This window comes from Petaurus breviceps, unplaced genomic scaffold (genome assembly GCF_028583685.1).
Source record: "Petaurus breviceps papuanus isolate PSGF00001 unplaced genomic scaffold, PetGlider_PUasm1.0 78, whole genome shotgun sequence".
NCBI classification, from domain to species: domain Eukaryota; kingdom Metazoa; phylum Chordata; class Mammalia; order Diprotodontia; family Petauridae; genus Petaurus; species Petaurus breviceps.
The window spans coordinates 5,140,936-5,164,097 of NW_027186502.1; the positions used below are offsets into that span (position 1 = coordinate 5,140,936).

The 23,162-nt window shown below is 35.9% G+C and overlaps 1 protein-coding gene across 4 annotated transcripts in view; it reads left to right on the top strand.

The window, feature by feature from the left end:
* Positions 1–23,162, top strand: part of MGST1 (microsomal glutathione S-transferase 1) — a 359,649-nt gene that overhangs the window by 333,142 nt on the left and 3,345 nt on the right. For all 4 annotated transcript variants that reach the window (XM_069106146.1, XM_069106147.1, XM_069106145.1 and 1 more), the window contains 2 exons: positions 2,898–3,049; positions 8,860–8,954. In XM_069106146.1, coding sequence (XP_068962247.1) covers positions 2,924–3,049; positions 8,860–8,954 — 221 coding nt within the window. In that variant the 5' untranslated portion in view covers positions 2,898–2,923. The remainder of the gene's footprint in view (positions 1–2,897; positions 3,050–8,859; positions 8,955–23,162) is intronic.

Below are 23,162 nucleotides of genomic sequence, written 5' to 3' on the forward strand. Positions count from 1 at the left end.
ATAAAAATATTATGTCTTTCCTTTAACTACTGATTTCTTTCTTAATTTTTATTTTCTGGATTGGGGTAAGCCTGTGATTTCATCAGTAGATGCATTCTTAGTATGGAAGCTCATTCTACTGATGCAGATAAGGTACTCGCTTATCTTTCTGTTCTAGTCTTTGAGAATTTCTTGAGCACTGAGAGTTTTAGAGATTTGGTCTCACAGGTAATATAGGTTAAACACAGAATATGAACCCAGGTCTTAATAGTTGCGAGGCCATCCCTGTCACCATTGAACTGGGCTTCCATAGACCAATTCCTTATAAGTCTAGAAATTCTTACTTATCTTTTCTTTGCAAACACCACTTCTGCTCAGTGAGGAAAAATCCCTGGATTTTTGAATGAATGATAGAGCAATACCTTAATGAGTCTGTGAGAGACACCAACGTAGATATTCCTTCCATCTCATCAACACCTCATTCTGTGTGATTTTAGTCCATGTTGTCCTATAGATCATCACTAAAGGATCTATCCAAGGTGCTAGAAAATGGATATTTTGTCCCTTTACATTTTGTGATGCCATTTGCAGTTCCTCATCTGTCCATCTATCACTCTTCAACGTTCCTGAATGATTGGTCCATATAATACATTTTTATTCTTTTCATTTCCTTTGTGAAAACCCTTCCTTATGAATAGGTCATAATTGGAAATGTGTGGCAAGTAACCTACTCATGATCACGATGCTTCTCTCCACTGCCCTTTGGGTTACTTACAACCTAACTATGGACAGTCTCATCTCTGCCAGGTCAGAGCACTAACCATTGTACAGTCTAAGTGGATTCCTATTACTCAGGACCAAAGATAAACTCCTCATTGTGGCATGCAAAGCTCTTGACAACTTGGTTCCTCCATATTTTTCAGGTGACTTTCGCGTGATTTACCTCCACACTCTACAATCTAGGTATCCTGATCTACTTGTTCTTTACACATAATGCTCCATCTCCTGTTTTTTTTTGCCTTTGTACGCACTAAATACACCCAATTCCTAGTAGAGATTCCTCTTTATTCCTCTTCCTCTTCATCTCCACCTGCTAGAATTTCTGGTTTCCTCCAAAACTCATCTCAAGCACCATGTATTTGGGAGATATTTTAAGGAACCCCTAGCAACTAGTACCTTTCCCTCTAAGGTTAATTAATTTTTAATTTGTACATGTCACATATTCCATATAGATTTATATGTATATATATATACACACATATGTGTATATGTGTGTGTGCATATGTATTTTTTTATCTCCTCTATTACAGTGTGATCTCCTTGAGGAAAGGAACTCTAACAATTTTGACTTTATTGTATTCTTCTGATTTCATGTTTTGATCTTCCCTGTCACCATTCTTTGTCACCAGTTGTTGTCACTTTCTATGGTCAGGTTCTTTCCTTAGTTGTTTGTTAATTTTTCCAGTCTATTTCTTGACTTTTAAATCTATATTAAAGTAGGGCTCTGCTGCTGGGGTGGAGGAAACACTTCCTTCTGGGGATTATTCCAATTTATCCTATATGTAGCTTGATTGTACATAGTCAGAATGTTGTCTCACTCATTAGGAGCCTGTGATCTCCTTGAAAACAGGGACTGATTTTTGTGTTTCTTTGCATTAGCAGTGTTAGCATAGTGTCTGACACATAGTAGGTACTAAATAAAGGTTTATTGACTGACAAAACATTCATAACAAATATGTATAGTTATAGAAAACAATTTCCCACTTTGGCAATTTCAAAAAATATATATGTCTCATCCTGAAACCTGCACTCCATATCAGGAGATGGGCAATGTGCTTCATTATGAGTCCTCTGGAAAGGCATTTAGTTCTTTCAAAATTGTTTGTACAGTATTATTGTTATTATATAAATTGTTACCTTATTCATGTCACTCTGCATCAGTTCATTCAAATCTTCCCAGGTTTCACAGAAACTATCCCTCATCAGTTTTTAGAAAATAGTACTTCATTATTTTCATATACCATAATTTTTTTCAGCCATTCCCCAATTAAGAGATACCTCTTAGTTTCCAGTTCTTTGTCTTTACAAAAAAAATAGCTGATAGAAATTTTTGAACATATGGGTCTTTTTCTTCTATCTTTGACCTCTTGGTGGTATAAATAGACAGAGGTGTCTTGAAGCTCATTATTTAGCCTCAAGGACTTATAGACTTTCCTAGCAAGAAGATTTGCACATATTTTTATCATTTGCATTAAAAATGAAATGACAAATAGTATTCTTTGATGCATTTGGTAAGTCATATGAATAATCAATGACATATAACCTTTTCTGTTTCATCTTAAAGGCTGAGATTTTTATATTTGTCATTGTAGCCTCAGCCTTGCTCACAGTAGGTAGCTTATAAGTGTTTCTTGGAGTTTACTTTAGATTTTACTTTTAGAATGGCTCTGCAGAATTTCATATAATTGTATGATCTTGGAGTTAGAAAGTAGTTCTAATGTCCTTTAGTTCCACTCTCCACAATAATCCCCAGTAAGTAGGCATCCAGACTCTGCTGATGGGGAGCTCCCTATCTCCCAAAGCACTCAATTTTATTGTTGGAGAGACTTAATTGGTGGTAATTTTTATCACTCTTTCTTGTTTGCAGTTTTTTCACTTTAGTACACTCATTAAGGGTCTGGATATACTTGTGTCTGATAGTGTAGAACCAATATTTTGAAATTAAAAAAAATTGCATTATTATTTCTTTTTGAAGCCAAGATGTATGGAATTTCTCCACATAACCTAGGATAGATTTATTGTTTATTTTGTTTTTCTTTTAAACTACATTTTTATTTCTGCTGCTGCTCAAGAGAATCAAGTATGTAATGAATGTTTTGGTCACTGTCATTTTTAAAATAGCTAAGTTCTTTTTTTAGGACTTCAGTTGAACTCAAGTAACAAAATGACTGAATATTCCCAGATGATGGACAATGAGGCTTTCTCAGCTTTTACCACCTATGGAACCATTGTCCTTTCAAAAATGATGATGATGAGTGTTATAACATCATTCTTCAGAGTAACAAGAAAGGTAAGAAATAAGAAAAGTAATGTGGCAACACCAACTGAAATGCACATTAAAAAATGAAGATATCAAAAGTGACTTTTTCCCTTTCCTACTTTCAAATCCTGAGTTTCTTGAAATAATGATCTTCAGTTACTTTTCTTAGCCCAGTAGTTCTTTGTTTAATGTCACAAATGGAATATATTCCCACCCTAATTATGAGGTAGTCATTTTTGTACAGCTGGATCTGATATAGTTATAGTACTAGTTCTGTTCCTGCAACTTGTAAATTTTATTAGAAATGTTTCTTCTACCTACCCCCTCAAACACCTTCATTGTAGCTTTCACCTTTTGTCATGCTGCACAGAGCTCTCAGCCCTGGAAATATCCAATTTAACAAGCAAGAATCTTGTGATTTAAGAGCCAAGTTTAGAAAATTAGAGATTAGAGGGGAAAAAGATAGTTGTTTTCAGTCAGCTATTGGTGTCATTGGCATGAACATTTGAGAGGTAGGCTAGATAGGGAGACTGAGACCCATAAAGGTTATAAGTGATTGTTCCAAATCACATAGGCACCATGGTAGCTGCTTTCGTCTACTGATTCCTCTACCTCTGTGCTTGGCCCTATTTGCAGCAAGTGACTCACTCAAGCCTTATTATAGTATTAAATGTTAGCACCAAGATTTGACTCCAGGTTTTCTGACAATAGAGAGGCAATTGAATTGTGAGTTAGAGGATCTCAGTATGAATCCTGAATCCTTGACTTACTACATGGGCAATGACTAGATGACCTCTGAAGTGTCTTTTAGCTCTAAACCTACAGTATGATATGATGCACAAAAAGTGCTTTTTCCATTATACTGTTCAGATCATCCTATGACCTGAGCAAATTGTTTAACTTTTAGACCAGCCTAGACTCATGTGGGCTTTATTTTTAATAACTGGAATTATATATAATATATATATATGTGTGTGATATATATAACATATATTATATATAATAATAAAATAATGGAACTACCATTATTATGAAGCATAAACAATACACACAAGTGGCATTTTTTTGTTTGTTTTTTGCTTTTTGGAGGGCAGTTGGGGTTAAGTGACTTGCCCAGGGTCACACGGCTAGCTTTTGTGTTAAGTGTCTGAGGCCAGATCTGAACCCAGGTCTTCCTGACTACAGGGCCAGTGCTCCACTCACTGTACTACCTAGCCACCCCTCACAAGTGGCATTTTCTATTATCTTATAAAGAAGTAGAAAATAAATGCTTTTTTGTTTATAGGATCCTTTATTGGAGATGTCTCTTGCAAAATGGTGAAATAATAAAAGTTTGTTTTGGATGCTATCTTCCTTGTCATTCCTTTTCCTAGCTCCTGGGCCCTCTACCCTCATGGTGCAATTAACTTAAATCCCATAACTCTATGTGTCTTCTCTCAGTCAGTTGTTGTGTCCGATAACTTGGATGTAATACAGAGGAATACACACACATATGTCCTTATATAGGTGTATGTGTATATATGTGTATGTATGTATGTATATATATATATATATATATGGCAGTATAGTATAGGAAGAATTAAGTAGAAGTAGCTAAAAAGGAAATAAAAAGAATGAATAAAGTTGAATGAAGGAAGAGAAGAAGAAAGATTTGAAGATAAGGAATGAAAGAAAGAGAAACTAGAACAGGTGAACAAAAATAGTGAGACAATGGAAAGGGATTGACTATTGCTACCAAGGTACTACTGCAGCAAAAGGGAGGTAGCAAGGGGAAGAAAATTGCTCAGGAAAATTGGCCAGTCAGTCAGTAGTAATCTATTAAGCACTTACTATGTTCCAGGCACTATGCTAAGCACTGGGGAAACAAAGCTAGAAAGATAGTCTTTACCCTTAATGACTTTTCATTCTAGTAGAAGACTATACCAAATAGGAAACTGAAAATAGGTGGAACTTGGGCATGGAAAAAAAGTACCTGGCCTGAGCATAGTAGAGGAACTTTAGAGTATATCCTGGAGAGGAATTAGAAATGGTTGGCCTGGGTGCTCTGCTCATATGGAGTTTCAAAAAAGGAACTGTGTATGTGTCTATGTCTATGCCTAACCCTATGTACATAGACATAGACGTAGACGTAGATGTAGACATAGACATAGACATATACTCTTTTGGGGAGTTCCCCATATTTATGAAAGCATGGGTTTGGCCCATGTCAACACACAGCACAATGCATAATACATACATGCACATACATACAAACATGCACCTATACATTGATACACACATACATCTGAATTCTAGGGCTAGAGTGAGCATTTAGATTGATGCTCTGTGGTATGGTAGAGGAGATCTGGAGTTCAGCCTGGAGAGGAATGAGGTCACAAGAACTACTAGAAAGTCCAACAAGGGACTGAGGATAGTGGTTTAAGAATGTATGCAAAGTAGGGAAAAGCTTTTCACTGGATTAGTAGGGTGCATCTAAGACACATCTCTGTCATAGCCAAGTAATTTCTATTTGTTCTCAGTACAAGCTGCTGTTCCTCTCAGAAGTAAAGGTAAAAAGGGCTCAAAGAATGATTTTATACTCTTGGAATAACTTGGAACAATTCCAGGTTATCAGGGAGAATTAAATGTTTCATACATGTACACAGAGAAGGGTTTCAGTATGATAAGAAATATGAAGAAGTTGAAGGTAATCCTGACATGCTTCAATGAGTGGGAGGGTGGAAGAATGTACCTTGGAAAAAAAGGAAGAAAAAATGACTGAACAACTCAGAGCTAAGTTACATCTCTGGGGCTCTTGCTGAAGAAGGAGCAGAGTTCCCTGAGGATGAAGCACCTGCTTGTCTTCCCAGGAAAGATGATAGATGTGCACCTACAGTTATTCTTGGGTGAGAATTAGGGTCAAAAGAAGAAATGAGATCAAACAATGGTGGATGAATGTAAAGTATTACAATTGGGTTCAAGAATCAATCTAGCAAGAGAAGGATGATGGCAGAGTGCTCAGATGTGATTGAAAAAAAAATCTGTAAGTTTTTATAGATTCAGAGCTCAACATGAGTTAACAGTATAATATGGCAGCCAAGAAAACAAATACAGTATTAGACTGCATTGAGAAAGACATGTTATCCAGGAGGAGGGAGGTGATCATCCCATTATCCCCTGTCTGTACACATCTAATTCACTTCAGTCTCTATATTTAGCTCCAGACATGACAGCATATTTTAGGAAAAATATTGGAAGCTGAAACTCATCCAAAGGAGGAAGATCAGGGTGAAGGGCCCCAAGATCATGCCATGTGAAGGTTTCTTGAAGAAATTGGGAAAGTTTGGTACACATATGGGAAGAATAGGTTGGGGGCAAGGCAGGTGGGGATTGCTACCTGTCTTCAAGTATTTGAAGAGCTACCATGTGAGAGATGGATTAGGCTTGTTTTGATTAGTCCCAGAGGGCAGAACTATTAGAAATAAATACAACATGCAGAGAAGCATATTTAAGTAAATCTGTGGATGAGACAATTTTTCATGTGTAGGTTAAACTAGGATGATAGTCCCTTTCAATTCTGAGGTACTTCATTTTGTCAACATGTCAAAATTGAATTTATCTCTTCCCCCTCCCTCAGCTCCCAACATATTCAACCTCCAAATTTCCCTTTTGTGTCTTCTGAGGGTACCACCATCTTCTCAGTCACAAATTTCCACAACCTCAGAATTATCCTTGATGCTTTCTTGTCCTTCACATCATATAAACTAATTATATTATGTATTATATATGATATGACATGTATGATATAATACAATTGATATGATATATAATATAATAAATATATAACAACATAATATAATATAATACAATATAATTTAATATAAAATAATGTAATATAATGTAATGTAACATAAGATATTATATTATTTATATTAAATTGCATCATATATTATACTGTTATATATTATATTAATTATATTATATCATATATTGTATCATATATAATATCTTATATTGCATTACATTACATTATGTTATGTTATGTCATATCATATAGCTCATCTTATCTCATATTATATTATAAATATTATATACAAGTCTTCTTAATTATATACTCAAAGGACTATCACTCATTACCTATCAGAAGGACTATTGAAATAAGCCCTTTATTCATCTACCTTCTTCCAGTCTCTCCCTTCTTCAATTCATTCTTCATAAAGCTGCCAAAATAATTTTATTAAGGCACAATGGCTAACCATGTCGCTCCTTTGCTGACAGATTTTCTGGGACTCACTCTAGCAGTTTCTAGGATAAAATATAAACTTAATAGTTTGACACTCAATGCAGAAGAGATTTGAAATGGGGAGAAAGCATTTTGTACCAAAAGAAAAAAAATAGATCTACGAATTCAATACAAGTCAATAGACCAATACAGAAGCCAAAAAAGGTAACAGAGTCTTAGGTTTATAGGAAGATAAATCTAGGATTTAGTGTAGAAAGGATTTCAGAAGCCATCTCAACAATGAATACTAAATGTCGTATATGTGACGGGCACTGTGCTAAGCACTAGGGATGCAAAAGAGGCAAAAGACATTCCCTACCATCAAGGCACTTACAATCTAATGGGGGAGACAACTTGGAAACAAATATATACAAGGTAAATGACATATAGGATAAATAGAAAATAATTAATAGAGAGAAGGTACTAGAATATAGTCCAAACATTTTGTGAATCAGGAAACTGGTCTTGCGTAACCTGGCTCCAATCTAACTTTCCAGCCTAATTTTCCATTATTCCCTATTATCTACATCTCAGCCATGTTCTAGCTGTTCCCTGTACTTGGCGTTTCATCTCCTGTTTCCATGAACTCACATAGACTTTCACCTCTGTCTGGAAAATGTTGCCTCCTCATTACCATCTTTTATTATCATTCTCTTCCTACAACATTCAGTTTATATTCCATATCTTCCATAAAACCTTCTCTCATCCCATTAGTTTTTAATTGCCTTCCTTTCTTCTTAAATTTTTCTATTGCCCTTTGATGTCTCCATTACTACCATCCCCACCCTTCAACCACACACACACACACACACACACACACACACACACAACACTCCTTCCCTTAACTATGTATATACTATATCCCTTAGAATGTAAGTTCCTTGAGGGTTGGGATTGCTTGTCTACCCTCCTTTAACCCCATGGGATTCCCAGTGCCTAGCACAATGACTTTGACATAGTAGATAATTAGTAAATGTCTATTGAAATTTGTGTTTACTTTCAAATTTCAAGGAATAGGGAAAGTCACTTCACACAACAACTCTGTACATCCAGGGAAAAGCACATGTATAATTGCTCTATGGCACAGTGGATAGAGCAGTGGGCCTAGAGTTAGAAAGATCTGAATTCAAATCTAGCCCCAGGTATTTACTAGCTAGGTGACCCTGGGCAAATAATTTAACCCTCTTTACTTCAGTTTCCTCATTTGTAAAATGAGCTGGAGAAAGAAATGTCAAATTATCTTTGCCAAGAAAACCCCAAAGAGGGTCATAAAGAGTTGGACATGACTGAAATTGCTGAACAACAACAAAATTTCATTCATACAGGAATTTGATTCATTTTTCACTGAATTGCTCAACCTTAAGTATTGCCTAATGCATATAATAAATTATTCTTTGTAAGCTGTGAGATTACTAGTTTTTATTCTTTAATTATTTTCTTATAAATTTATATTTGTGGCACAGACCTTTCTCATTTTATGCAATAGGTGCTTTATTTTGCATAGTGAATAAAATTCCCATTTTAATTAAATATCTCTCCTGTTTGACATTGTATGTGTTTATGTGTGTATTTGTAACAGGTTTTTGAAAACCCAGAAGATATCATGGTCTCCAAAACAGAGGAGAATATTAAGAAGTTTGTTCGGAGGGATGACAAAGTTGATCGTGTACTCAGGTAGGTTAATATCTTTTGAAAAATGTTACTGTTGTAAAATACTAGGATAGTAACTGGAAGCCCACAAGACTTTGCAACCTAGAGGCTATACATCATCTACTCTAAGGTTGTTATTTCAAAGTAGGAGATCATAGTGTTAGGAATCTATAAGGTGCTAGTTTTTGTAGGGAAAATATGAAAGGCAATGGAAGGAAGTCAGATTCAGAAAAATACAGTCAGCTTCTCTAAACTGCTTCCTTTTTCATTTTCTGGAGGTGAAAATACTACCTGCTGCAAGTACATGGAGAATAGAGCTGTTATTTTCCCCCATAGTTTACAAACTCAAAGGGAATCTATTTATAAATTTTTTTTCTTGGGAATTAAAAATGTCTAATTCTGCCACATTCAGTGGCTTTATATTTGTGTAAATGAGGTAAATTCTTCTCCTGCCTCCCCTCTTGTTATTTAATCCGTTACAAGCTTAAAACACTTACAGATCTTGCTGAAATATATACCAAATGTCATTGTAGTATAGTATGGAGATTATGGAAAGGTACGTGGTGGGCATTTGTAGGATACAGCACAAGAATTCTATAAGAGAAATGGTGTAAAGGGTGTTTTCAGAGAGATGCTTCCTACCTGTATGACCTTGTAAAAGTCCATTAACCTCCCATGTCTCACTTTCCTCATCCATAAGATCAGAAACTTTTACTCTATGGCCTCTGATGTCCCTTCAGTCTCTACATATATAGTCTACAAGCATATGTATCACTAGATTACAACTGTGTCTGGCTGTGACTGATTAGACCAATATGAGATCAGAATGTTCTAACCACAGGCTGGGCACAAATAATCCATGTGAACATTTGAAGTGAATTTTCTAAATTTGTGCATCTCACATTTCTTTTGAGATTACCTGAGTTCTGCTTTGCTCATACAGCACAGCACCTTCTCCCCCATGCTGATCGTTCCTGTGCCAGTGTCTCCTGAGTCATACAAACCAATTCCAAAGTAGTTAAGAGAGACCTTGAGAGTGTCCTTGTATCACTTCTTCTGATCACCATGTGAACATTTGCCTTGTGTGAGTTCTCCATAAAATAGGCTTCATCCATAAAATAGATTTTGTCTCTGCTGGACATGTAGGAGTTGCCTCTCTGCTACTTCCAAGCATGGTTGTTTGTGGAGGTTTTCTCTGCTTCCAGTTTCTAGTTTCAACTGGTGCTCTAGTGTTCTCTCTTCCTCTTAAGTAGAATGGGCTTTGCCATCTGGATTTAGTTTAAAGTTCCACAGCTTTCAGAGCTCTCTTAGCTCAGCAGCCCTTCCACTCATTCGTGAACCAAAACAATCTCCTCCTAAGAGGGGTAACAGAATACAAAGCCCTCCCTCACCTTTCCCCCTTCAGGTCAGGTTTGTCTTATTTTTTCCATTGTCTTGACTAGAAAGCTCTGCAGAACACACAACAGAAGTTCTCTGTGTTTTCTATCTAGTGCCCTTGACCTTGTTGGGTTTTTTTTTTTCATTTAGGGAAAATTTCTTGGTCACCAGTTTTGCACATCCCCTCTGGAGACCTCATTTTAGCTTAGGGGAAGCATCCTTAATTCTTCCCTGTTTGGCTTGAATGGCTAGACTGCATTTAATCAACCTCTGCTCCAGGGTCTGTTCTCCTGAAAAAACCTTCTAGGTGTCTTAGGGTCCCATGTTCCCTCTGTCTTACAATTCCAAAGCTGATTCTTTCTGTCCGGAGATTTCAGTAGGTAGGTAGAGAAAATGAAGTCCTAGAGAAAAAGCTCAATCTGGGGGGAAAGTTGTAAGTTTTCTCCAACAAAGTCACCTTCCTGCTTTTATTATGTATATATGACTAGCAGCTGTTTAAGCCTTTTCAGTTCCCTTACCAAGTGATGTGCTGACATCAGTCTTACTATCTCTTCTGCTCTTTGTCCCAAGTTCCTTCCTCTGGGACCAAGCAAAACAGGTTATTCCTCTTCCATATACTACTCTTCAAATATTTGATGATAACTAACATCTTTATGCAGAAGGGTTTCAATCCCCTCACCAGTCTCTTGTGGATGTGTTATATCTTGTCAATTTCCCTTCCAAAATGTGGGACCCAGAAATGTATATAGTATTGTGTGTAGTATGCCTATGGCAGAGGACTATAACAAAACTACTTCCTCCCTTTCAACATCATAATTCTCTATTAATTTTCTTGGGACTGACTATATTAACTCTTCTTGTTGTCAATCCTAGTGCTGACTCATATTGAATCTACAATTCACTAGAACCCCTAGGTCACAAAATCTCAGATTTGAATGGGCCCTAGCCATCTAGTAATACCTGAACAAGAATTCATTTTATTGCATAGCTGACAAAACGTTATATATTTTTTGCCTGAAGTCCTGTAGAGAAGGTGAATCATTTCAACCACTAAATCTATAATTATGTGTATTTCTACCTCTTAGCTACATATTGCCTACCATCTTGACATGTCTTTTCTTTCTTGGACCAATAACAGATGTTCCCACTCTTGGCTGACATCTATAAATCTCTTTTTCATCCTGCCATGGACCTTGAAAATCTACTTTATTTTCAGGAGGTCCACTCCCATCCTCTGTGCTTTATTGTTTGGAATTTTGTGCATTTTTGGTGCAAAATATTTTTAAAAACTGAATTGAACACCTGCAGGATCAAAATACTTCTCCCCTCTCCTTATCATCTTTTATCTCATAAAGATTAATTTGTACACAAAATAAGTAGAAAATCATTCTTCTGTAGCCACAGATTTATGTAACTGCCTAGGACATTTACTGCTTTCTTTCTCTCTAAGGTGCAATAATGGACACTGATAATGTTATAATAGTTACGTGATAAATATTCTTGACCATTGGCATTCTCTTTCCATGAGAATTTGAAGCCTATTATGTGTCTTCCTGATAAAAGAGACAAGATTGCAGCCAATCAACTAGTTGAGTGAATATTCAACACACACACACACACACACACACACACACAAACACACACACAAGACAGTTGGTTTCCATGTTAGTCAAGGAGGTAATATGTGAAGAACCCTCTGGTTGTATGCATAATGCCCTCTGCTTGTGAGAAATATGCTTTTGGTTCTATAGAAATAAAGAGATTCTGAATCTGACTCTAGATTTAGACAAGAAATATTTTTGGTGCCATGTGGCCAGTGTAGCTGGGGAAGAGTATCCTGGAATAAATGTTAGTGATGCTATACCTATGTAAGCCACCAGGTGGCCCCCAAAGCTTGAGTTCCCCATCTGTTTGAACTGAACATCCATCCATTCATTCACTCAAGGACCATTTATTGAGTGCCAACAACTTCATTTGGCATATAAACTAAATGCATTTACTACAATGAAAACAAAATTAAGCATTAATGGTATCATATTTTTAAGTGGCTGTCTCCAATCCTACCTTTTAACATTTAAATTCCAATTGTCCTGTTCTGTTTTCACCACCTTGACACTCATTTCACCATGGAAACATAGATGCCCAAAGGTAATTTGAAGAGTACCATTTGAGAGATGAAAGTTCAAAGGGGAGTGTATCTCCTATTATAGTTACCTCATACTTTCTTGATGTTCCTGTTTATGCTACCACAAATCAGGCAAAACCTGCTATTTGATACTTAAGCACCTAGACCTCAGGAAACTTGGAAGCCCAAGAGAGGGTTTGTGACAAGATACTGCCAGAGTCTCTTTGATATCTGAAATGTAGAAAAACCTATTGAAAGTCAGGTAAACACATAGTAACTAAAGGCTGATTTGAAGGGGCTGTTTACACATACACACAACCCCCCCCCCCCCACTTCACCCCACCCCAAAACACAAGATAGCAGGATACTAGAACAGACTGGGCATTTTAAATTGTACTATTACAAAGCCCTGATTAGCTATTTCCTTTTGGCAAACCATTTTGGAAGACATTTACATAATACTCTGTTTTAAATTTAAACCCACCTAACTTTGGGATTCACTTATTCATTCAAAAAGCATTTATTGGACACCAACCAAGTCAAATGATTGTGTTAGTACTGAGGGGAATATATAAGAAACATAAAGCATGATACTTACTATCTAGGAATTTAAAGTCTAGTTAGAGGAAAAAGACACATAGGAGACAGTTAAGCAATAATGTCGAGCATTACGTGGTGAAGCATCAAGAGGAATGTCTGAGTTGTAGAAGCATTCAGAAAGGTAATTTTGGTGGAGTTCAAACTGTCTGGGTCAAAAATGTCATGTGTCACTTATAAAACTTAATATGATTTGAAGTTGAATTAAAAGGAGTATAGTATCCAAAGTGAAGGAGGTAAAATTCCCATTCTTCTCTGCCCTGCTTTGATCACATTATTTTATTCAATTTATGATGAATATCACATTTTAGGAAGAACATTAAAAGGATTGATGCCAGACAAGGGTAATCTTCTCTGAAAGGGTAACCAGGGAAAGGAAGGGACTAGAAACAATACTATATGATAATAAGTTGAAAGGACTTGGAACATTCAGCGTGTGTGAGAGACTAAGGTGGATATAATAACTCTATGCAAATATCTGAATGGTTGTTTTATAAAAGATTTAATAAATTTATTTTCCTGGGACTCAGAGGACAGGATTAGAAGCAACAGATGGAAAAATGAGGTTGGTGGTTTCAGATTAAAAAAAATAAAAGAAAATAAATCACTTTTAATAAGTCATGAGCTCTTTGATTTTAGACATCTTAAGCAGAAGTCTAGATGATCATCTGTCAAAGATATTGTGGAGCATATTTATACTTCAGGTTTGGGTTGTGCTGGATTTGGTTTCCTCCTAACTTTTAGATTGTGGTTATAGGATGGTTATAGTCTGTGGTTCTATGATATAATTCAAAGTCAATAGTCATGACTTCTGTTTAATATAGTAATATGATAGGCTATAGAGAAATTGTGCTCTTTTATATATATTCAAGCAATGACCTGGGTACAAAGATTAGGCAACCAGATAAAATAATAAAGAGATCCAAAGCAAAATAACAGAAAGTAAAAGACAGGGTCAGGTCAGGCACTTCAGAATGATCAAAGGGAATTCAAGTTGCAGCCTCCCAAAGCATTATGTTCCAGGGGGTTTGGGAAGCCCAAGAGTGTTTGAATAGGGAGGTCTTGTAGGAAGCAGTAGAAATTAGCAGCACCCCAACATGAGATATTTCAAGAGGTCCTGATGACTACAACACTCAGAGCCTGGGCAATTCATAGGTCTTGAAACCTGATTCCTGAGCACAGGCTTACCAATGGAGTTAGAAACCAACAAAGGAATCCCAGGAAATTGAGATCAGGACCAAACAGGGCCTTACCTTCTCACCTTCCCCTCTTCCAAGGGTGTGGGAAATAGCAGAGTCCAGCACCAAGTCCCAACCAGGAAATGAAACTGTAAATATAAGTAAACAGAAGACACTAAACACCATCAAGAAACATCACATGGCTTAAGAGATGTCTGAGATAAACCAAAGATCACAGAACCATATATCTAGTGCTGAAAGGGACCTCAGAGGGAGACAAGTTCAACCCTATAATTTCACACACAAGGAATTTCAGGTCCAGGGGAAGTGTGATTTACCAAAACTCCCACAAGGGTAAAGTTTCGGTGCCAGTGACTGAATACAATGCATGGAAGTTTCAAACATTCTCATTTAAGACTTGTGTATGGAAGAGTGTTTTTAACAAGTAGAATAGGCTAGGTGATGGGGGAGATATCACCTGATGTCTTCATTTGGAGGCTGGAAGCTCTAATTTTGTAGAGCAGGAATGTCAAACTCAAATATAAGCAGATTCTGACACACTGCATGTTGACTTAGAAAACGAGAAATTAACATTATCTATGTGGTATTTATAGTAATTTTGTTAAATTTTTACCAATTACATATCAGTCTGGTTCAGGTCACAAGTTTATCACCTCTGTTATAGAGAGGACTCCTATTTAAGAATGACTTACATTAGATTTTCTTTCAGACTTTTTTCCAACTTTGAGATTACGTGAAAACAATTCTTAGGTTGGACATTCAAGATCAAAATGGAAGGTCTTAGTCTTTTAGATATTTTGGATGAATAAAGGGAAAGACAAATGACATTTTAGGTAAATGGAACAATGTGAACCCAAGAATTGGAGTCAATAATGATTTGTGGGATAATAAGTAAAATCTATTGGCTAAAAAAAAGATAGAACAGTTGAACATAGGTTTCCATTGGGGCAGAGGTATCTAGAAAGCAGGAAAGGAATTTGAAATTTCTCCTGTAGGCAACAGATTTTTGTCAGAGGTTTTGTGGAGGTAAATGAGATGAGAAAAGGTGTTTGGGGGAAGAAAGCAGAAATCAACTAGAGGCAATGTGATATGGAGAATACTGGGGCAGTCTGGGAGAAAGGCATGCCTTGACCTCAATTCCTGCATCTGACACATACCAGCTTTGTGACTAAGGATAAATACTTTCTCTCTTACTTTCCTAGGCAACTAAGATAAGTTACAGGAAAGTCATTGGTCTCTATTGGAGGAGGGAGTTAATTATATATTAGTCTCCCCCCCCCAAATAGATGGATAGAGAGATGGATAAATGGAGACTAACTTTGAAGGAGTATGAGTGATAATTATGAGACTAGGAGTAACTGAAGTCAATGGAAATAGGAAATTGTTAGAATAGGAAGGTATTAAGTTACCGAGTTATGGTGAGAGTAGTAGGAATAGAAAGGAATACAGGTCTATGAGTGACATTATAAAAGAAGAATTAATAGAATGTGGTGCCAGTTTAGATACAATAATTGAAGTTAAGGAAAGAATCAAACATGATCCTGAAAGCTTGAAAGACTAAAATAGTGCTGCTCTTGATGGAATAAGAGAGCTGAAACAGGAAGCAAGTTCTTCAGGGAAGATGGTGTGCTCATTTTTCTTTTCAAAGTTCTTTCTTCAGCAAGCAGTACTTTGTTGGTCAAAATCAGGCTCAGATATAACTTCCACTTATCACTTCTGCCTTTTTAAGAATGAATTTTTAAGTAAAGAATTCATAAAATTATCAACTATTCTGCCTTTGGCAGAGAGGGACAGAGAGAGATAGAGAAGCAGAGCCTGAGAAACAGAGACACAAAGAAACAGAGACAGACAGAATGGATAGTTGGAGTTTCTGTTCAGGATAGTATCAGACATTGATGTATAGTTTGTTGTCTCTTTTCCCAAGCTCTTGTGAGAAATTATTCATTTGTACCCCTATACCATTCCAATCAATATCAATCAGTTCAATGTGATTCCATAAGGGGGTAATGATTATTAGCAATTATTAGTGATATATTCCTATATTAATATACATTTAGTCAGTTATCTAATAGTACAAAAATAAACATGTATTAATACATATTTTACATAGGTCACACAGGGATTATTAGATAAGATGGGTTCTTATAAATTAGGTCTCAAACTTTAATGTACTGTTTACCACTTGCTTACACGTTATGAAGATCATTTTCCTAACCAGAAGAATAATGATGACCAAATTCAGGGTGTATAGGATGTCCTAATGTGATATAGAAAATCCCTCAACTTGTTTTTGTGCCTCCAGATCATCTTCTCTTGGCAATTATGACCACTTAGTCAGCAGAGATGTCCTGTGCTTTGCCCAAATCATTACCCACCTGCTGATACATCATTTTTTGGCCCTCAAGATCTATCAACCAATGAGATTTTGTATCTTACTTTGCCTCTCCTGAGTGTCTAGATAAAGCCCTTAAGAAAGGAGGCATCTCAGATCAAGAGGAAAATCATAGATCCACTTTATGAGAGGGAACCCTGGACCCTTTAATAAAGTGCTGTTGGTTTAGAGCTCTACCTTAGTGATTTTTCTTGCAGATTGGACAGTTTTAGACCCCACACACTTATCTTATTACACCTGTCCAGGTGATCTATATGCAATATAGCTCTACAATAATATCACTCCTTTTTCTACTAGTATTGAGACTCACCAAAATATTCTCTATCTTGTTTCTACACTAAACTTCCTAGAGTTCTTCTCATGAGTTCTCAAAATGCAGTTCTGTTCCACTCTGCCTCCTTTTACCAAATTCTCACAAATTCTATCTTATTAAGTCTCTGTAATAACAATAAGGTTACTTTTTCTCCCTTATATTTAGAATAACTTCTACAGTCTGTTGCATGGTGATGCACATCCTCAGCTCACATGGGTTTAATTGTCATTTTTTATGCAGATACCTCTCAGATCTATATACTCCCCAGTTCTCACCTGACCTTCATTCCTCTATCACCAGCTACATTTTGGGCATTTCAAATTTGATGTCCCATGGACATCTCAAACTCAACTTTTCCCAAACAGAACTCATTGTCTTTCTGTCAAAGTCCATCCCTCTTCTAAAGTCTATTTTTTCTTGTTAAAGGTGATACCATCCTCCAGTCTCCCAGGTTTGCAACCTTGGCATTATCCTTGATTCTTTACTCTCTCTCATCTTTTATATCTAGAGTTGCCTCTCCTTCGCCTCCATTTCTGTCTGCATAATAGCTTTTGCATCTCACCTTTGCTCTTTTCTTAAATGACCACCCCAGCTCAGACCCTCATCAGTTATCACCTGGATCTAGAATCACTGCTTTATCACAATAGCATCCTAATTATATCTCTGCATCAAATCTCTCTCCTCTGTAATCTGCCACACATCTGCTGAAGTGATATTATTATAGTTCATGTTTAATGTCACTTTTTCCCAATCCCCTCAAAAAATCTAATGGCTCCCTCTATCCTCTAGGATAAAACATAAACTTCTGTGTTGAGAATTTAGAGCTCTATACAACAGTCCTAATCTATCTTTCCAACACCATATACTATGCCCCTTTCTACATTCCAAGGACCAATTAAACTGGCCTTTTTTTTTCTTTTGGCTGTTCTTTACATGTGACATTTTATCTGCTGTCTCCATGACTTTTCACTGATTAGCCGCTGTTCTAGGAATGCACTCCCTCCTCACCTCTACCTCTTAGATTTCTTTTCTTTATTTTAAGACTCAACTCAAACACAACCTCTACATGAAATATTTCATGACCTCCTGATCATTCATAGTGCTCACCCTTCCCAAAAGTACCTAGTATTTATTTTGTATATGATCTATACATACTTATATACTTATCATGTCTGCAGACAGGATATAAAGTCCTTGAGAGCATGAACTACTTCATTTTTGTCTTTTCCCTTGTACCTGGAACAGTTATCTGGCATTGCAAACTTAATACAGGATTGTTGACTGGCAGAGTTCTATGTTCATTTGTATATGGGTATCAGGGGTTATCAATTTTATTTTTGATTATCTTCTTATATATTTTCTCTCATTAACATTGGTCCCTTTTCTTGCTATGTTTTTCCTTTGTTATCTGCCATAATATTTATACAAATGAGGCTTGTCAGAATTATGTGGGTAGTTTTCTCCTCCCTTCTCAGTTTATAATTCTTTTTGTTATTTACACAATACTTCAGCATCATATGTTCTTAATAATTATAACTCTATACCTTGTAAAGAGATCATTATTCCCATATTTTAATTCATGGTCATCCAGATCACATTCCCCAGATGCTCTCTTCTTACCCAACAAGCTGTTCTCTCAATAAATCCACCATTCTCTTTCCCTACATTCAATTGAAGTAGTGATGAAAACACCCCTCCCTCCCGTACCCTAAGATCTTTAGTTTTTTACTGAGGATTTTATAATCCTTACTATTGCTTTCTAGTTTCATATGTATGACATGAATCACCAAAAGTGGTCATTGGTTGTGGGATTGGACCTTTCTCAGGAAGCTTTCTGGCATGTCATAGATACATGACCTAGGAATACAACAGAATTCAATGCTGTTTATGTCAATTCTATACTCCCCAGCAAGGAGTGATCAATAACCACTCTTTTTTTCCTCTTCTGACTTTTATTGCATAAATGTTTACTTTATGACACTTACAGAAGATATCACTTTTACTACTTCCTCTAAGTATTATCTAGTTTTCTCTTTTTATAGGCAATGTTCTATGGTTAAAATATAACTGAAATATTCATTCTTTCTTTTGCCATTTCTTCTGTTATATTTTTTCTCATTGTTTAGATCTCCTATTACTGGTGACATTTTTCTTCTTTTTTAAACCTTTCCTCTTTTGCTTCCTCCCTGATGAATCTTTTCCATACTTCAAAATAAAAAAAAATATTCCCTCTCCATAGTCTTGAAAGTAGAAATTATTCTTCCTGATACTTTTCTTCTAGAAAAGAACAAGTTGACCATTATCTAATATCACCTCACATAGATGTTACATGATATTGGTAGAAACACAAATACCATAAACTCTATAGAAGTCAAAGTCTTCCTTCCATAGTAACTAAAAAGTCTACAGTCTTATTTTCTTTTTAAAATATATATTTAATTCATTTCATTAAATATTTCCCAAGTACATGAAAAAAATTGCCATTCATTTTTTTTTTAAGCAATCAGGGTTAAGTAACTTACTCAAGGTTACACGGTCGGTTATTTCTGGGTGTGGTGCTGAGTATCTGAGCCCGGGATTCGATCTCCAGGTCATCCTGACATATTCTTACTCATCGCACCACCTGGCCGCCCCTAAGTAATTGGGGTTAAGTAACTTGCTTAAGGTTACATGGCCAGGTGTTTCTGGGTGGGTGCTAAGTGTCTGAGCCTGGGATTCTATCTCCAGGTCATCCCAGCATGGGAGCCGGTGCTCTTACTCGCTGTGCTACCTGGCCGCCCCCCATTCATTTTTTAAAAAATTGAGTTCCAAATTCTCTCCCCCTTCCTGTTCCTGTTGAGAAAGAAGGCAGTTTTATATCATTTTGCGTGTTACATTATACATAATATGTCTCCATTACTAGCCATATTGCACAAGAGCACACAGACAAAAAGAAACAAGAAAAACATTTAAAGTTTAAAAAGTATGCTTCAATCTTCATTCAGAGTTCATCAGTTCTCTGGAGATGCACAGTATTTTTCATAATGGGTCCTTTGGAATTGTCTTAGATCAATATCTTGACCAGAGTAGCTAAGTCCTTTCACAGTTGATCAGTCTTACAATGTTGCTGCTACTGTGTACAAAGTTCTCCTGATTCTAGTCACTTCATTCTGCCTGAGTTCATATAAGTCTTTCCAGGTTTTTGAGAAATTATCCTGCTTATTTTTTTTTATCTTACAGTAGTATTCCATTACAATCAAATACCACAATTTGTTCAGTCATTTTGCAATTGATAGCCATCTCTTAGATTTCCAATTTTTCTCTACCACAAAAAGAGCTGTTATAAATTTTTCGTACAAATAGGTCCTTCGAATTTTCTTTGATCTTTGGGATACAGACCTAGTAGCAGTATTGCTTGGTCCAAGAGGATACACAGTTTTACAGCCCTTTGGGAATAGCTCCAAATTGTTCTCTAGCATGGTTAGATTAGTTCACAACTTAGTTCACAGATTAGTTCACAAAAGTGTGTTAGTGTCCCAATTTTTTCAAAATCCTTCCGGCATTGTGATTTTTCATTTTTTGCTATGTTAACCAGTCTGAGTGTGAGGCAATATCTTTGAGTTGTTTTAATTTGCATTTCTCTAATCATTAGTGATTTAGAACATTTTTATGTGACTATTGATAGCTTTGTTTTCTTCTGAAAATTGCCTGTTCATGTCATTTGACCCTTTATCAATTGAAGAATGACTCATAGTATTGTAAAATTGCCTCAGTTCCTCATATATGTGAGAAATGAGGCTTTTAACAAAGAAACTTGCTTTATTTTTTTCCCAGTTTCTGGTTTTCCTCCTAGTTTTGGCTACATTAATTTTATTTATGTATTTTTTTTAAATTACATGTGATCAGATGTTTTCATTTTTCTTACCATGATCCTCTCTATCTTTTGTTTGGTCATAAACTTTTCTCTTGTTCATAGACCTGATAGGTACATTTTCCCATACTCCCCTAATTTACTTATGTCTAAATCGTTTATTCATTTTAACCCACCTTGGTACACAGTATAAGATGCTGGTGGGTTGCCTACTTTCTGCCAAACTGCTTACCAGTTTTCCCAGCATTTTTTTTTTTTGTCAAATGGTCAGTCCTTATCCTAAAACCTTGGCTCTTTGAGTTTATCAAATACTATATAGCTATGTTCATTTACTACCCTGTATTCTATGCCAAATCTACCAATCTATCACTCTTTCTCTTAGACAGGACCAAAGTTGTTTCAATGATTAATGCTGGGTAATATAGTTTGAAGTCTGAGAACTACTAGGCTTCCTTCATTAACATTTTTTTCACTGATTCCATGTATATTCTTGATCTTTTGTTCTTCCAGATGAATTCTTGAAAAAATTTTTTAGCTCATCCAGTTCTCTTAAAGTGTCAACCTTATTGGCATGTAATTAAGCAAAATTACTAATTTTTAAAATTCATCTTTCTTGGTGGTGCATTTGTCTTTTCATTTTTGATGCTGGTAATTTGGTTTCCTTTTTTTTCTTTTAAATAAAATTAACAAATGGTTTGTCTATTTTATTGTTTTTTCATATGACCAGTTTTTAATTTTATTAATCTCATCTTTGATTTTCAGAATGCCCAATTTGGTATTCAATTGGTGAATTTGAATTTGCTCTTTTTCTAGCTTTTTATTTTAGTTGAACATTCAAATTATTGATCTGCTATTTCTTTTATTAATGTACATATTTGGAGACATAAATCTTCCCCTAAATACTATTTGGCTGCATCCTACAATTTTGAAGTGTTGTCTTAGTATTTTTATTCTTTTTAACTAAATATTTGATTTTTTCTATAACTTGTACTTTGATACACTTATTATTTAGGATTAGATTATTTAGTTTATAAGTGATTTTTAAAATATATGCTTCTACAATCCTTTACTGAATGTAATTTTTATTCCATTATGATCTGAAAAGGGTATATTTAATATTTATGCTTTTTTTGAATTGGGTTTTAAAGTTTTTATGACCTAATAGTCAGTTTTTGTGAAGGTGCCATATACTGCTGAGAAAAAGGTATACTCCTTTCTATTCCCATTCAGTTTTCTACAGAAATCTATCATATCTAACTTTTCTAAGATTCTATTCATATTCTTAGCTTTTTTTGTTATTTATGTCATAGTTAGATATATCTAGTTCTGAGAGGGAAAGTTGAAGACCTTGGCTAGTATAGTTTTGCTCTCTGTTTCCTCCTATGATTCATTTAACTTTTCCTTTAAGAATTTGGATGTTATGCCATTTGGTGGGTATGTGTTTAGTATTGACATTAATTAATTTTCCACAGTGCCTTTTAGCAAGATGTAGTTTTCTGATTCATCACTTTTAATTATGTCAAATTTTGCTTTTGCTTTGTGGGAGTCATTTTGCTACCCCTGCCATTTTTATGTCAGCTGAAGCATAATAGATTCTGCTCTACCACTACCCCTTTTCAACTGTATATGTTTCTTGTAAATACATTGTTGGATTCTAGTTTCTAATCCATTTCTGTTACCCACTTCTCTTTTATTAGTGAGTTCATCCCATTCACATTTACAGTTGTGATTACTAACTGCATGATACTTTATCTTATTTTCTTCTGCTTATCCTGTCTCTTATTTTATCCTGTTCCTCCTGTAAAGTATGTTTCACTTCTGAGTACTGCTTTTTTAAAAAATGTACCCTCCCATTAATCATCCCCACCATTCTCTTTTCTCCTTCCATTCCTACTTCCTTGTAGGGTAAGATAGATTTCTCTACTCAATTGAGTGTGTGTGTGTGTGTGTGTGTGTGTGTGTGTGTACACCCCTTTGAACCAGTTTAGTTGTAAGTGAGGCTCTAGAATTGTCCCACTTAACCATCATTTCGCCCTCCATTATAAAAGCTCTTCCTAGCACACCTTCTATGGGATATAATTTCTCAAATTCTTTCTCTACCTTTCCCCTTCTTCCAGGGGATTTCCTCTTTCTTCTCCATCCACTTTTTTTTTTGCTTTTTGGAGGGCAATTGGGGTTAAGTAACACGTAACTTGCCCAAGGTTACACGGCTAGTTTTTTTGTGTGGCTGTTAAGGGTCTGAGGCCGGAACCGGACTCAGATCCTCCTGACTCTGGGGCCAGCACTTTACTCCCTGTGCCACCTAGCCACCCCCCCCCCCATGCAGTTTTTTTTAAACATCATCCCAACATAATTCATGCACTCACACAGCCTCTATCT